The following is a 15,735-nucleotide window of genomic DNA, read 5'->3' as shown; positions in this document are numbered from 1 at the left end:
TTCATCCGTTCAGGGTTGATGAAAGAAGTACCAGTTATGCACTGGGGTTGATATAATTGACTACCCTCCCAAATTTCTGGCTTTGCACTTGCAGTAGAAATAATTATTATTATCAAAGCAGTGAGGTAGCAGAATTGGTAAACTTTAACATGTTGAGAAAAAAATGCTTAGTACCGTTTCCTCCAACAGTTTATGTTCTGAGTTCAACTCCTATCTTGACCAGCTTTGCCTTTCATCCTCTTTGGGACAATGAAGTTAAGCACCTGGTGTTCAAGTCATTGACTTGGCCCTTCCCCTCAAAAACTGCTGGCCCTGTGCCAAAATTTGAAACTACTATTGTTGTTGTTATTATTAAGGCAGCGAGCTGGCAGAATCGTTAGTACTCTGGACAAAATGCTTAGCGGTATTTCACCTGTCGCTATGTTCTGAGTTCAAATTTCGTCAGGGTCAACTTTGCCTTTCATCCTTTCGGGGTCGATAAATTAAGTACCAGTGAAACACTGGGGGTCGATGTAATCAATTAGTTCCTGCCCTTAATATTTCAGGCCCTGTGCCTATAGCAGAAAGGATTATTATTATTATGATTATTATTATTATTATTATTATTATAAATCAAAATCAAAATCAAAATCAAAACAAATCAAAATAGATGAACATCAATGGAATCTGTATCTTTGTGGTACCAGTGCCGGTGGCACACAAGAGAACCATCCGAACGTGGCCGTAGCCAGTTCCGCATCGACCGGCCTCCATGCTGTGGGCACGTAACAAACACCATCCGATCATGGCCGTTCGCCAGCCTCATCTGGCACCTGTGTTGGTGGCACATAAAAACACCTTCCGAAGACCCGGCAAGACTAGTCAGTCCACCTGTGCATACCTTCCTTCTTGTGACACTTGTGAAGACCTGTTGAGGCAAGTGAAAATCAAATCAAATCAAAATAGATGAACATCAATGGAATTTGTATCTTTGTGGTACCAGTGCCTGTGGCACACAAGAAATCCATCCGAACGTGGCCGTAGTCAGTACCGCATCGACTGGCCATCGTGCTGTGGGCACATAACAAACACCATCCGATTGTGGCCGTTCGCCAGCCTCATCTAGCACCTGTGTCGGTGGCACATAAAAACACCATCCGAAGACCCGGCAAGACTAGTCAGGCCATATCCCATGGCCCCTACCTGGGACGTAGTCAGTCCACCTGTGCATACCTTCCTCCTTGTGATACTTGTGAAGGCCTGTTGAGGCAAGTGAAAATCAAAATGAAATCAAAACAAATCAAATCAAATCAAATCAAAACAAATCAAAATAGATGAACATTAATGGAATTGTATCTTTGTGGTACCAGTGCCGGTGGCACACAAGAAAACCATCCGAACGTGGCCGTAGCCAGTACCGCACCGACTGGCCTCCGTGCTGTGGGCACGTAACAAACACCATCCGATCGTGGCCGTTCGCCAGCCTCATCCAGCACCTGTGTCGGTGGCACATAAAAACACCATCCGAAGACCCGCAAGACTAGTCAGGCCATATCCCATGGCCCCTACCTGGGACGTAGTCAGTCCACCTGTGCATACCTTCCTCCTTGTGATACTTGTGAAGGCCTGTTGAGGCAAGTGAAAATCAAAATGAAATCAAAACAAATCAAATCAAATCAAATCAAAACAAATCAAAATAGATGAACATTAATGGAATTGTATCTTTGTGGTACCAGTGCCGGTGGCACACAAGAAAACCATCCGAACGTGGCCGTAGCCAGTACCGCACCGACTGGCCTCCGTGCTGTGGGCACGTAACAAACACCATCCGATCGTGGCCGTTCGCCAGCCTCATCCAGCACCTGTGTCGGTGGCACATAAAAACACCATCCGAAGACCCGGCAAGACTAGTCAGGCCATAACCTGTGGCCCCTACCTGGGACGTAGTCAGTCCACCTGTGCATACCTTCCTTCTTGTGACACTTGTGAAGACCGAAGACCTGTTGAGGCAAGTGAAAATCAAAACAAATCAAAATAGATGAACATCAATGGAATTTGTATCTTTGTGGTACCAGTGCCGGTGGCACGTGGCACACAAGAAAACCATCCGAACGTGGCCGTAGCCAGTACCGCATCGACTGGCCTCCGTGCTGTGGGCACGTAACAAACACCATCCGATTGTGGCCGTTTGCCAGCCTCATCTGGCACCTGTGTCGGTGGCACATAAAAACACCATCCGAGCGTGGCCGTCTGCCAGCCTCGTCTGGCACCTGTGTCGGTGGCACATAAAAAACACCATCCGAGTGTGGCCGTTTGCCAGCCTCGTCTGGCACCTGTGTCGGTGGCACATAAAATCACCCACTACACTCTCGGAGTGGTTGGCGTTAGGAAGGGCATCCAGCTGTAGAAACACTGCCAGATCTGACTGGACTGGTGCAGCTTTCGGGCTCCCCAGACCCCAGTTGAACCGTCCAACCCATGCTAGCATGGAAAGCGGACGTTAAATGATGATGATGATGATTATTTTTGTTATATAAGACAGCAAGCTGGCAGAGTCGTTAACATGCTGGGCAAAATGATTAGCTGCATTTTGTCTGTCTTTACGTTTTGAGTTCAAATGCCTCCAGAAATTGCTGGCCTTGTGTCAAAATTTGAAATTATTATTATTATTATTATTATTATTATTATTATTATTATTATTATTATTATTATTATTGGTGGTGGCGGTGTTGGTAAGCTGGCAGACTCTTTATTATGCTGGACAAGATGCTTAGCGGAATTTCTTCCGTCTTTACATTTTGAGATCAAATTTGGCCTCGGTTGACTTTGCCTTTCATCCTTTCGAGGGGCAATAAAACAATTACCAGTTATGTACTGGGGTTGATGGAATCAACTTAGTCCCCCCTCACAAATTTCAGGCCTTGTGCCTATATTAGAAAGAATTATTATTATTATTATTATTATTATTATTAAACATGCATAGTGGTATTCACCTGTCTTTTATGTTCTGAGTTCAAATTCTGCCGAGGTCAACGTTGCTTTTTATTCTTTCAAGTTTGATGGAATAAGTACCAGTTGAGTACTGGGGTCAATGTAATCGACTCGTCCCCTCCCCCAAATATCAGGCCTTGTGCCTATACTAGAATTATTATTATTATTACTATTATTAAAGTAGGTGAATAGCAGAAATGAATTTGGGACTAGTTATTTTCCAGTATTTGGTTCCATCTCTCCATCTTTAAGGTTCAAATCCTACTCTTTAACAGTAATACACTGAGGTTGATCGAATCGCACTTCTTTATAGCATTTTACCAGAGTTTGAATACATTGCTGCTACTGCTGCTATTATTGCAATCAGAATTCACTTCACCAGCACTCACCTCATTCCCAGCTGTAGCGTAAACAACACTGCTGATGTTGCTGTTGCTACGGTTGTTGTCCTCATTGCCACTAGAGCTTTTTTATGCTGTTTTTTCATATTTTATTGAACATATTTGCTAGGTATTACATGTAAATATTAATAACATTTTGACTTAGCTCCAGATGGTGTAAAGTTGCTTAGGTGCATAGGACAAGTCCGTCTCATCAGATGCCAGGAAAAGAGTGACAGATTTGAGACAAATTCAAGATGGCTTGTAGGTGTTAGGCCTGTGAGGGCAATGCCAGCTATTTTCTTTATTTTTAGGCCCACATGCTTGGATAGGGTTGAATTAGGATGTTGGGGGTCACTTTGATGGTAGAGACTGTGGTATAATGTATTCACTAATTAGGTTGTTTTATTGGGTATCAATCATCTTCAGGTTGGATGTTGGTATGTGACAAAAACTCAGGTGGTGTTTATTGGAACATAAATATATTAGCAGTGGCCACTGACTTTGTGAGAATAGCCAAATTGAAAAGTGACCTGTCTTATTGTTACCATCAAAGGAATTCTCTGTTAATGAACTTCATGCCACTGACAGCTGATAATCCAAATATACTACCCTAGGCCTAGCTGTCCCTTACACAAGGACAGGGTGTTTAACCCTTTAGCATTCAGATTATTCTGTCAAATGTAATGCTAATTTTTTCACATTGTTTTGAATTAATTATGGATTATCTTGTAGCTTTGGGATTTTGATCAAGTGATTGTTTAGTTTTTGAATAACATTGTAGGGTAGGTGTGAGAGGCTGAATTTGGCCAATTTGAATATAAAACAGGCAGAATATTTGGGCTAGATATATATAGACTGCAGACCCCTCATATTGGTCATCAAACTTCATTTTTACCTGACACCATCAAATTTGGTTGCTCCTACATAAAGACTGATGATATTAATGTATTGACCCTTTCGTTACCGTATTTCTGTTGAAATACCCCATATTTCTTTCAATTAATTTCAAATATAACAAAGAATTTACTCAAATAACTTAGTTATTATTAAGCTAGTGTTTGGGACATAAATTGTGACTTAAGTTTCGTGGAAGATTTTAATTCAAAACTTCAGAAAACAAGACATTTGTTATACAGAGCCAGAGGTAGTTTCTGCTAAGTTGGTATTGAAAGGATTAATGTTATACTGAGCAGTGACTGGGTTACTAACTTGTTCCAACATCCTACCCTTCCATGTGTGGTACCCGCCACAATGAACTGACATCACTGAACACAGTATGCCTCAAGCAGGTACCAGAAATGATGCCAACTTTCAATCTGAACATGTGGGCCTGAAAGTAAAGAAAATAGCTGGGGTTGCTTTCACAGCTTTAATATATGACCTGAGCTGACCCATAGAGGCTTAGCACCTACAACCTGTCTTGAAGTTGTCCTCAAATCTGAAACTTTATGTGGAGCAGAGTCAAACTGGTTTTAAGTTTGGAAAGCATCTAGTCCTGAACCCATCTACACACATGTATGTGTGTGTGTGTGTGTGTGTGTGCGCACGCACAATGTGTATATGTAAGTGTGTGTGTGTGTATATAAGTGTGTATTTGGGTATGTATGTGCGCACATCATTATTCACATAGACTGCATCCATCTCTGCAATGGTTGTGATGCAAACATTAACCCAGTTATTTGCACACTGCAATGGAGATCTTGCACATTGTTGCACTTGATATAGTTGCTATTGTTTTTGTTGTTGCTAGCATTGTCATTGACAGTGTTGCTTTCTGTGAATATGTGACATTGATGCTGTTTCTTTTTTTGCAATGTGTGTGTGTGCGCGTGCATATATATATATGACACAAAGTAAGTTAGGGGTATGGATCCAACCCACTAAGGGATAGTATTTATCCAATATACTGTTGGTAAAGTACCCAAATTCTTAATACATAAATGTTTTTAATTGCAATGCAATTAACTTATTTATTGTATTAAACGGGTTACGGTAAAGAAATATTTTACCGTTAATTTATAATACAAATAAGAAAACTGAGAAACAATTTAGTTTGCTCATCAACTTTCAGATATTAGAATGTTGAAATATTTATTCATTTAACAAAATGAGAACCTCAATAGCATACATATATACCTTATAATTCAATACATATAAGATAGGAATACAAATTATAAAAATCATAATATAAATTATTGAAATCATTAAACTCACTTCTTACAGCTGTTTCAGCCTATGGTTGAAAGTATTTAAAAAAAATTTTTATTGCCTATAGTTGTCAATTATATTGAAGTTGTAGGCATTTAAAAATAGAGTACTTATATATATAACCATAGGCCTATGGTTATATATATAAGTACCCTATTTTTAAATGCCTACAACCTAAGTATGTTGACACCTATAGGCAATAAAAATTTTTAAAAACTACTTAAAACCATAGGCTGAAACAGCTGTAAGAAGTGAGTTTAATGATTTCAATAATTTATATTATGATTTTTATAATTTGTATTCTTATCTTGTATGTATTGAATTATAAGGTATATATGTATGCTATTGAGGTTCTCATTTTGTTAATGAATAAATAATTCAACATTCTAATATCTGAAAGTTGATGAGCAAACTAAATTGTTTCTCAGTTTTCTTATTTGTATTATATATATATATATATAAACACACGCATGCATGTGCACACACATCTCATCAAGAATTAATATCTATTAGAGTAATGTATGTTTGTGTGTGTATGTATATGTATGTATCACCTACAATTAATGCTTATTAATACTACGTAAACAAGTGTACATGCACACACACAAATATACACACACACACACACACACACACACACACACACACATAATGTGTATGTATTGGTATGTGTGCTTGTGTGTATATATATATATACATGTACATGTATTTTCTCATTGGTTTCAGTCATAGAACATCAGCTGTATTGTAGCCCCACCCCCACCACCAAGGGTCTTTTTGGATTGCATTGGCCTCTAATAGTTTGTCTGGTACTTTCTCTTCCTTTTAAGATATGAAATACAAAGTGCAAGATATCTCACTTGTGTATATGAATGAAATTGTGTACACCAAATCTATAGATTCTACTCTTACTGTTACTTGGCAGTGAAGTTTCACCATTGGGCTCTTGGTTACTTGCAGTATAGTGTGTATCATTGGTGATATTTTGACCAGATCTCTCATCTAAAGATAACTACCCTTATTTTCTCTACCAATCTCAGACACCTTACTATAGTCATGGGTGCTGCTTTTTGTCTCCTATTAGTCTGAGCTCTGCTTAAGATCATAAACCCTACCACATCTCAACCAGTCTGTGACACCTTCTAATGACATGGACATTGTCTTTTCTCTCTCTCTTACTAGTCTGGGATCTTGCAATGGTTGTGGTCATTGCTCTTTTTCCCATCAGACTCTGAGACCCTGCTAAGGTTATTATCCTAATCCTTTCTCCCACCAATTTGAGACTCTGTGGTCATGGTTGCTACCCTTCTTCCTCTAAATTATAGAAAACCAAGCAAAAACAACTTAGAAACCAGACAAGATCCTTAAAGGTATTTAATCGCGTGTATTTAAATACTTTTGCTCAAATCCCTTGATGATGTGCTTAAATCCAGTCAAAGGTCAATAAAATAAATACCAGTTTCGAAATGAGTTAATGCCATGAATTGTAATTTTAAATGTTGTTGTTGTTATTATTATTATTATTATTATTATTATTATTATTATTATTATTATTATATTTTAAAAGGATTGATGTAACTCTTCACAAAGGTAAACAGACAAGACAAAGAGCATTCTTTGTCTTGTCTATTATCATTATTATCCCCAAATATTCAGAGCCTTGTGCCTTTAGTAGAAATAATGATAATAATAATAATAATAATTGGTAGTGGACTGCCAGGATTGTTAGCGTGTTGGACAAAATGCTTAGCAATATTTTGTATGTTCTGAGTTCAAATTCCACTGAGGTTGACTTTACCTTTCATCCTTTTGGGGTTGATAAAACCAGTACCAGTTACGCACTGGGTCAATGCAAATGACTAGCCTCCCACCTTCCCACCAAAATTCCAGTCCTTGGACCTTTAGTAGAAAGGATCATTATTATTACTGTTGTTGTTATTGAAGTAAGGTGACAAGCTGGCAGAAACGTTAGCATGTCAGGCGAAATGCTTAGCAGTATTTCGTTTGTCTTTACGTTCTGTGTTCAAATTCTGCCAAGGTCAACTTTGCTGTTCATCCTTTTGGAGTCGATAAATTAAGTACCAGTTGCGTACTAGAGTTGATATAATCGACTGCCCCCCACTCCCCCAAAATTTTAAGCCTTGTGCCTTGTACCTAGATTTTTATTATGATTATTATTCAAGTAGCTTTACAGTATGTAGTTGTGTCTCCTAAAGTTCTGATTTCAAATAATGGTGATGCTAACTTCACTTTTAGCTTTCCAGATTTAATTAAATAAGTACCAGTCAGATTGTGAAGTTTCTTTAATTAACTGCCACCTCTCCCTGCATACATGGCCTTGTGTCAAAATTTTTATTATTGTTGTTGTTGTAATTATGACTTTGATGATTGTAATTATTGTTGTAAGATTGCATAATAATTCTAAGCGTAACTTAACCATTGTTAGTGCCGCCTTGGAAGAAGAGAAAGTCCGTACGACAGAGTTAACCGAACGGCTTGAGTGTGAGAAGCAAAATGTTCACCATCTTCAAGATGACCTTGAAAACATCACCGGTCAACTGGGTAAAGAACGTGACCTTGAATACCAGGTGAGTCGTAAATTTGTGCATTGTTACTTGTGGTCTGTTGTTCCTTATTGGCAATGTTGGTATTAAGGAGTGTTTTTTTTTTTAATCATGGGAGAAGTCCTATGATGGTGATAGCAGTGGTAGTGGACATAGTAGTGGCTATCTCAGCCTCACTGGTAGAAGCAGCCTATGCAGTAGTAGTAGTAGTAGTAGTAGTGATGAAAATGGTGGGAACCATATTGTGTAGTGGGAGTAATACATGTACCAAGCCTCTTATCAGGAATCCTGGGTCTACCTTTTCCACAGGTTCCCTCTGCTACTAGGGTATAACAAATTTTATGAAGAATATATGTGTGTGTGTGTGTGTGTGTGTGTCCATGTGTGTGTATATAAAGGATGAATTAGAGCCGTATATGATTATTATTGATTAGAAATTTCAAGAACTTTGTAATACGTAAACTAAAAGAGAAAATAAATATTTAGTATGTTTGTTTTATGCATCTTTTTCCTTATTTTTTAATTTTAAATTCAAATTTTTAATCCTGCCAAATATTATGAAATGATTATCTCCCCTGTAATGCCTGTCCACTAAAGGACAACATGTTTGTGTGTGTATATTTACACACCCGCTTTTATGTGTATGTGATGTATATTCCGTGCAGCATTTGTATTTGGCCCTGGAAAATGAAAAGGAGAAGCTGAAGGAGTCAAGTGCTGTGACTCAAGAGAAGCAAGCCGAAAACCTCTCTCTACAACAGGAATTAGAAGCTGAGAAACTACGGTGCCAATCTATCACTGCCAAATATGATGTCACTGTGGCCCAATTAAATTCCCGATTAGCTGATGAACAGTCCTTGAATGAGCAAATCACCAGGTGAGGCCTTCAACAACTTGTTTTTGTTGCTAACCTTTATGTTTTCATGGTTGTATTTTTGTTAGACAGAACATTGCAGAATCAGACAAAATATTGTGACATGCATGTCTTTTTCTGTCGAGAATTGAGAAATGTTTTCTTAATTTTGATAGAATACAATATCAGTTGAGTCTCTGGGTTAGCTGTATCAATTGTTGCCACCAGTCCTTGTTGTGGAGTTATGGCTTGTATGCTTCAGTGACCCTGAGAGTTTAGCTAGTGGGGTGCTAATGCCTTGGAAGGCTCCTATGCTTGACAGATCAAAGGACTGAGATCAGTCTAATATGAACTCCCTCTTTTCAGAGGTAAAAATGGGTCTATGTTGGTCCAGCACCCTTACTTAGAAAAAGGCAAAGTCACTGAAGCGAAGTCATAAAACCAACAAGTTTTGGGAGAGGGAAGTAGAGACAGTTTGGAGTCAAGAACTGTGGAGGAATATCACTGATGGCCTATATTCCATAGGAAGCAAAAGACTTCTGTTAGCACCAACTATTGCTCCTCCCTCAAAATTCATGCTACAATAACGATAAGGGAATTCAAGTTACAAATAAGGAAGTGGAAGCAAAAGCAAACAAAACACAGTTTGGTTTTTTTTTTTTCACTTTATGAATTAATATTTTGGTTTTAAATGCCCTTATCAAGAGAAAAAATTGGATAAAGATCTTAGGTCTGATTTGCGCAGATGTGTGGAGTTGATGGAATGTGGCATCTACCCAGGCACAAATTGGTGGTGTTATATTTTCCATGATCAACTGATGGATCCATGGGATAGTGGGAGCTTCTACAAGCTCTTGACCTGCTAAAAATAGCAGCCAAATCTCCTTTAAATCATGATTCACCATTTTAAAATATTATGAAGGCAAATAAGATAATGTAATCCAAGATATAATAAATAGCTGAAAAAAAGAAAAAAAAAACTAAGTTGGTGGCCATGACTGGATTGCCTTTGGTCATGTGTCTGTTCTGTCAAGGTTGACTTGGGGCTAAGTAACAACTGACCATTTGACCTTGCTTTACACTGTTCTTTATTCCATTGATGTTTTCTGTTTTATTTTCTTTTAGCAACTTGACCAAGGAGAAGAATCTCAACATTCAACTGAAGCAGTCATTGGACAAAGTGTGCAGCATCCGGCAGGACACATGCGAACGAGATCGAGCGACCATCACCGATCTGCAGGGAATGCTGGAGACTGAGCGCAGCTGTGTGTCAGACCTCCAACGTCAGTTGGACTCTGCACGGGCAGAGCACCAGACAAGGATCTCATCCCTCACAGCTCAGCAGCAATCAGTCAAAGAATCCCTGGAGAAGGAGACAGCCAAGTTCCACAAACTCAAAGTGAAGTCGGACATCTTTGAGGTAAGATGTTTAATGGATATGGTGGTGGTGATGGCGATAGTAGTGATTGTAGTGGGGGGTGGAGGTATTCTTGTTATGTTGATGTGGCAGTGGTCGTGATCATGATCATGATCATCATCATTTAATGTCTACTTTCCATGCTGGCATGGGTTGGATGGTTTGATTGGAACTGGTAAACCAGAGAACTACACCAGGTTCCAATCTGTTGTGGCATTGTTTCTATGGCTGGATGCACTTCCTAATGCCAATCACTCCCTGAGTGTAATGGCTGCTTTTTCTGTGTCACTGGCACATGTGCCATTTACAGGACACCAGTAATGGCCATGACTATGGTTTCACTTGGCTTGACTAGTCCATCTCAAGCGTAGCATATCACCATGGTCCTGGTTACTTGTCATTGCCTCTTCGTGGCCCAACATTTGAAAGTCATGCTTCACCACCTCATCCCTCATCCCCGTAAGGCCCAACATTCAAAGATCATGCTACTGGCAAGGGCCACAATTATGATTTCACAGGTGCCAGCATTGGCCATCACTGTGGTTTCACTCACTTTGATGAGTCTTCTCAAGCACAGCTTATCACCAAAGGTCTTGGTCACTAGTCATCACCTCCCAACATTCAAATCCAACAGTCATAGATGTTCTTAATGTTCCTCCTGCTGTTGTTGTTGTTGTGGTGGTGGTGGTGGTCATGGCTTGTCAGTTTTATCCCATGGTGGGATTTCAGCTCATCCTTGCAAACAAAGGAATGCGTTATTGGTTGTTGTTAATCTTAGACTCCTCCTTCCCTCCCTATTAGTCCTGATCAAGGAGATCTATGATCAAAGTATCTTCCATCCATGACTATCCTACCTTTATTGTCAGACATAGTGTATCTAAAACTACAGTGTCCTCTCTGTGTAGTCTTTTTTAAGAACTTGTGTTTAAAGTGTGGCCTAGTGTCAATTGTAATTCAGTAGACCTATGTTCAAAGACATTCCAGTCATGACCATCCTGTCATGTTTTTCATACACAGTGTATCTAGGATTACATTAGCCAGTGTGCTTTTTTTCTTGAGATGATAGTGTAATTTGAGGGAGACTTTGCTGTTATTTCTAGCAGGACGAGGGACTACATTGCAATTTCCTTGTTTGCTCATGTGTATAATTGTTGATACTAATGCCAGTGTTGTTGTTGTTGTTGTCTAGAACCAGCAAAGTGATCTGCAACGACAGCTCGACTACGAGAAGGAGCGCACCATTCGTCTGCAAGCAGAGAAGCACAGCCTGACGCTGGAACTGCAGAACTTGCGCCAGCGTGAGAAGGAACGATACATCACTGCTGAGAATGAGAAATTGGCCAACAACAGGAAGGTGAAAGAGATGTCACGTCAGCTAGAAAACCAGAAAGTTGTCATGGTGAGTCATTCAAAGTATATTTCTCAGTTTTTGTTATATACATCGTCATCATCATATAGTGCTCTCTGTAAAGTAAGTGGTTAGTGCAGGATTACTCATTTTAACTTCTACCAGTAGTACTAAAAGTGATTGTGTCACATAAAAAGTACCCAGTACATTCTTATTTCTTTATTGCCCACAAGGGGCTAAACATAGAGGGGACAAACAAGGACAGACAAAGGGATTAAGTTGATTACATCGACCCCAGTGCGTAACTGGTACTTATTTAATCGACCCCGAAAGGATGAAAGGCAAAGTTGACCTCGGCGGAATTTGAACTCAGAACGTAGCGGCAGACGAAATACCACTAAGCATTTCGCCCGGCGTGCTAACGTTTCTACCAGCTCGCCGCCAGTACCCAGTACATTCTGTAAAGTGGTTGGCATTAGGAAGGGTATCCAGCTGTAGAAACCAAGCCAAAAGAAACAATGGGACCTGGTGTGGTTCCTGATCTTGCCAGCCTCTGTTAAACCGTCCAACCCATGCCAGCATGGAAAGCTGATATTAAATGATGATAATGATGATATGCCAACGCATAATACAATGTTAACAGCCTTCCTCTCGTCTTTTTATTCTTTTCTTTCTATCTCTGTGTCACTCATTCACAATCTGTCTGTCTCTTGTCTTGTAGCATCAGAATGAACTGGAGGTGGAGCGACTGCAGGAGAAGGTGCAAGGATTGGAGGCTGATCTGCAGAACTCAAGGCTGCGTGAGAGGCAGCTGGTGCATGAAATTGAGTACACCAAGTTGCGCAGTCCTCATAACTTGGAATCCTTTACTGCACACCTCAGGCCAGATGTGATGGTGAGTGACTTATATATGTAGAGTTATGGTAGTGTATGTTCGTATTTGTGTTCCCAAGGGAACCCTAATCAAGGATATTTATGATCAGATACATTCCAGGCATGGCCATCCAGTAATTTTACACATCTATTGTTATCTTTTTATCTTCTACTTGTTTCAGTCATTGGACTGTGGCCATATTGGTGCTCTGTCTTGAGGGGTTTTAGTTGAATAAACCAACCCCAGGGACTTATCTTTTAAGTCTGGTACATATTTGTCAGTCTCTTTTTGCTAAGCCACTATGTTATGGTGGTGTATACAAACCCAACACCAATTGGTAAGTGGGATGGTTGTGGCACAGACACACACAATGGACATGCACACAGTTTCAGTCTATCAAAATGACTCATAAAGAACTGCTTGACTATGGGTCAAGACTTTCTTTTTTGTCTTGCAAGTACTTGATGGCCTTTTTAGTGCAGGTGACACTTAAAAACACCCGGTCCTCACTGTAAAGTGGTTGGTGTTTGGAAGGGCATCCAGCTGTAAAAACCTTGCCAAAACTGACCTTGCCTGTACTTGTGCCACGTAAAAAGCCATTAGTCCACTCTGCTGAGTGGTTTGTGTTAAGAAGGGCATCCAGCTGTAAAAATCCTGCCAAAACAGTCACAGAAGCCTGATGCAGGCTTTTGCTTGGCTGGTTTTTGTGAAACCGTTCCACCCATGCCAGCATAGAAGGCGGACATTAAACAATGATGCTGATAATAATGATGATTTAGTCAGTGGGACTGAACCTGTAATCTCTCTTCTTTTACAGACCACCACCTCGACAAACCACATGAAGCCAGATACTAAGGAGAAAGAGAAGCTGTTATCTGCCTTTAAAAGTCAGCTGGAAAATATTCGCCAGTGCCTGGAGTCTGCCGGAATGACCTTCCAGGATTGTCTAAATAAAATCACCGGGTAAGGCTTTCTTTGAGACCAGATTCAACCAGTCTTCAGTGATATTGTCTGGCTTGTTAGTCTTAATTGTTCTTGTTTGTTGGTACCAGTTTATATTTTGTAATATTGTGAATTGGACAATTTTAGAGACAGGTTATGATCAGTATGGCTACCCATTGTTGTTTGTTTTGAGTTAGTAATACAGTTGGTAGTAATTATGGAGATGTAGTGGGTAGTGGAGTGGGTGGAGGGCTACATAAAGAGATTTACCTTTACCTTCCAAGTTTAAACTTTCTTAGGGGTGATGACTTATAAGGGCTTTCATTTTTTTTTTGAGGTTAAGTTCCAGTCTTCATCACTACCACCACCATCACCATCACTATTACCATCACCACTATCATCATCATCAACAGTAACACCATCATTTTTATGTTTGTTTTTTCCATGACTAGCATAGGTTGCCTGGATCCTCTCCTACATCTCATTCCATCACACATTGCCTTCTTTTGTCATCTCTTTTTCTATGACATTCAGCTTCCTCAGATTGTCCTTCATCACTTCTTCCCATGTCTTCCTTGGTCTTCCTCTTGCATTGGATCCCCCGCCTCCTAATCTCCCGCTACTTATTTACCCACTCATATCCCTCCATATCCATTACATGTCTATACTAGCACAGTCATCTCTCTCTTACTCACCATAACTAATTCTTCTCAGCCCCAATTTTCCTCTCAGCTCATCTGTGCCTTGTCACTCATGTGCTACAGCATTATACATTATACACCAATCATTAAGCTAAATAGCCTCTGGGCACTGGGGTTTTTTAAAACTGAAATTGCCCACTCAGTAGTACCACAGCTTGTGATAATAAACAGGGGTACCTAACACATTTTTCATTGTGCCTGATGTTGTGGTGGAAGTTGTAGTTGATGGAGGAAGATGGGTGTCAAAGTTAGAAACCGTTATTTTTAGGGAGAATTTGAGCTGGTAGAGTTGTTAACATGTTGGACAAAATGCTTTGTGGCATTTCGTCTGTTTTCACATTGTGAGTTAAAATTCTACTGAGGTCAGCTTTGCTTGTCATCCTTTCAGAGTCTATAAAATAAGGGAAGCAAGCTTCTTAGCGTTAAGAAGCTTGCTTCCCAACCACATGGTTCAGAGTTCAGTCCCACTGCATGGCACCTTGGGCAAGTGTCTTCTACTATAGCCTTGGGCTGACCAAAGCCTTGTAAATGGATTTGATAGACGGAAACTGGAAGAAGCTTGTCGCATAAATATATATATATATATATATATATATATACACACACACATATATGTATGTATATATGTGGGTCTGTGTTTGTTCCCCCACCATCAGTTGACAACCAATGTTGGTGTATTTACGTCCCTGTAGCAGTGTTTTGGCAAAAGGGACTGATAGAATAAGTACTAGGCTTACAAAGAATAAGTCCTGGGATCAGTTTGTTTGATTGAAGGCAGTGCTCCAGCATGGCTGCAGTCAAATGACTGAAACAAGTAAAAGAATAAGTATTGGGGGAGAATGTAGTTGACTTACCCCCCTAAAAAAAATTGCTGCCAGAATTTGAAACCAATATTTTAGGGAGAGCAGGGACTCAAACAAAGCCCACAATGCTCTCACATCTAAAATGGTGTGGATCCTGTGCACATAGATATCCTGGTCAATGGATTGACAGAATCCATTGTGTGGTGAACAAAATGTTCTTTATGTTCTGAGTTTAAATCCTGCCAAGGTCAGGTTTACTCTTCATCCTTCTCATATAAATAGAATATGAAGAAATGCAATGCTGGTGCCATGTTAAAAAAGCACCTGTGCTGGTGCCACATGGAAAGTACTTGAGTCAGTGCTGTGTAAAGAGCACATGTACTGGTGCCATGTAAAAAGGACCCAGAACCCTTTGCAAAATGGATGGCATTAGGAGGGGTGTCCAGCTGTAGAAACAGTCAACGGACCCTTGTGCAGCTGTCTGGTGTTACTAGCTCTTGTCAAACCATCCAACCCATGCCAGCATGGAAATAAATGTTAAATGATGATGATAATGATGATCCTTTGTAAAAATCAATAATTATTTAGGATTGATCTGTAATTTATGATGTATCTGTGTCCTTTACAGAAACCAATAAGAAATTGTGATGTATCAGTGTGTATCAACTCAAT

General features: G+C 39.7%; 1 protein-coding gene across 1 annotated transcript in view; it reads left to right on the top strand.

Moving 5' to 3' along the window:
* The window catches only part of LOC115216356 (A-kinase anchor protein 9), a 120,701-nt gene that overhangs the window by 88,035 nt on the left and 16,931 nt on the right, over window positions 1-15,735 (top strand). The window contains exons 27-32 of the mRNA XM_036506358.1: window positions 8,008-8,149; window positions 8,791-9,002; window positions 10,104-10,398; window positions 11,585-11,794; window positions 12,465-12,638; window positions 13,435-13,580. Coding sequence (XP_036362251.1) covers window positions 8,008-8,149; window positions 8,791-9,002; window positions 10,104-10,398; window positions 11,585-11,794; window positions 12,465-12,638; window positions 13,435-13,580 — 1,179 coding nt within the window. The remainder of the gene's footprint in view (window positions 1-8,007; window positions 8,150-8,790; window positions 9,003-10,103; window positions 10,399-11,584; window positions 11,795-12,464; window positions 12,639-13,434; window positions 13,581-15,735) is intronic.

This window comes from Octopus sinensis, linkage group LG10, assembly GCF_006345805.1.
Source record: "Octopus sinensis linkage group LG10, ASM634580v1, whole genome shotgun sequence".
Lineage (NCBI taxonomy): Eukaryota > Metazoa > Mollusca > Cephalopoda > Octopoda > Octopodidae > Octopus > Octopus sinensis.
The sequence above is the reverse complement of the archived record's forward strand: the minus strand, read 5'-3'. Positions and strand labels throughout refer to the sequence as shown.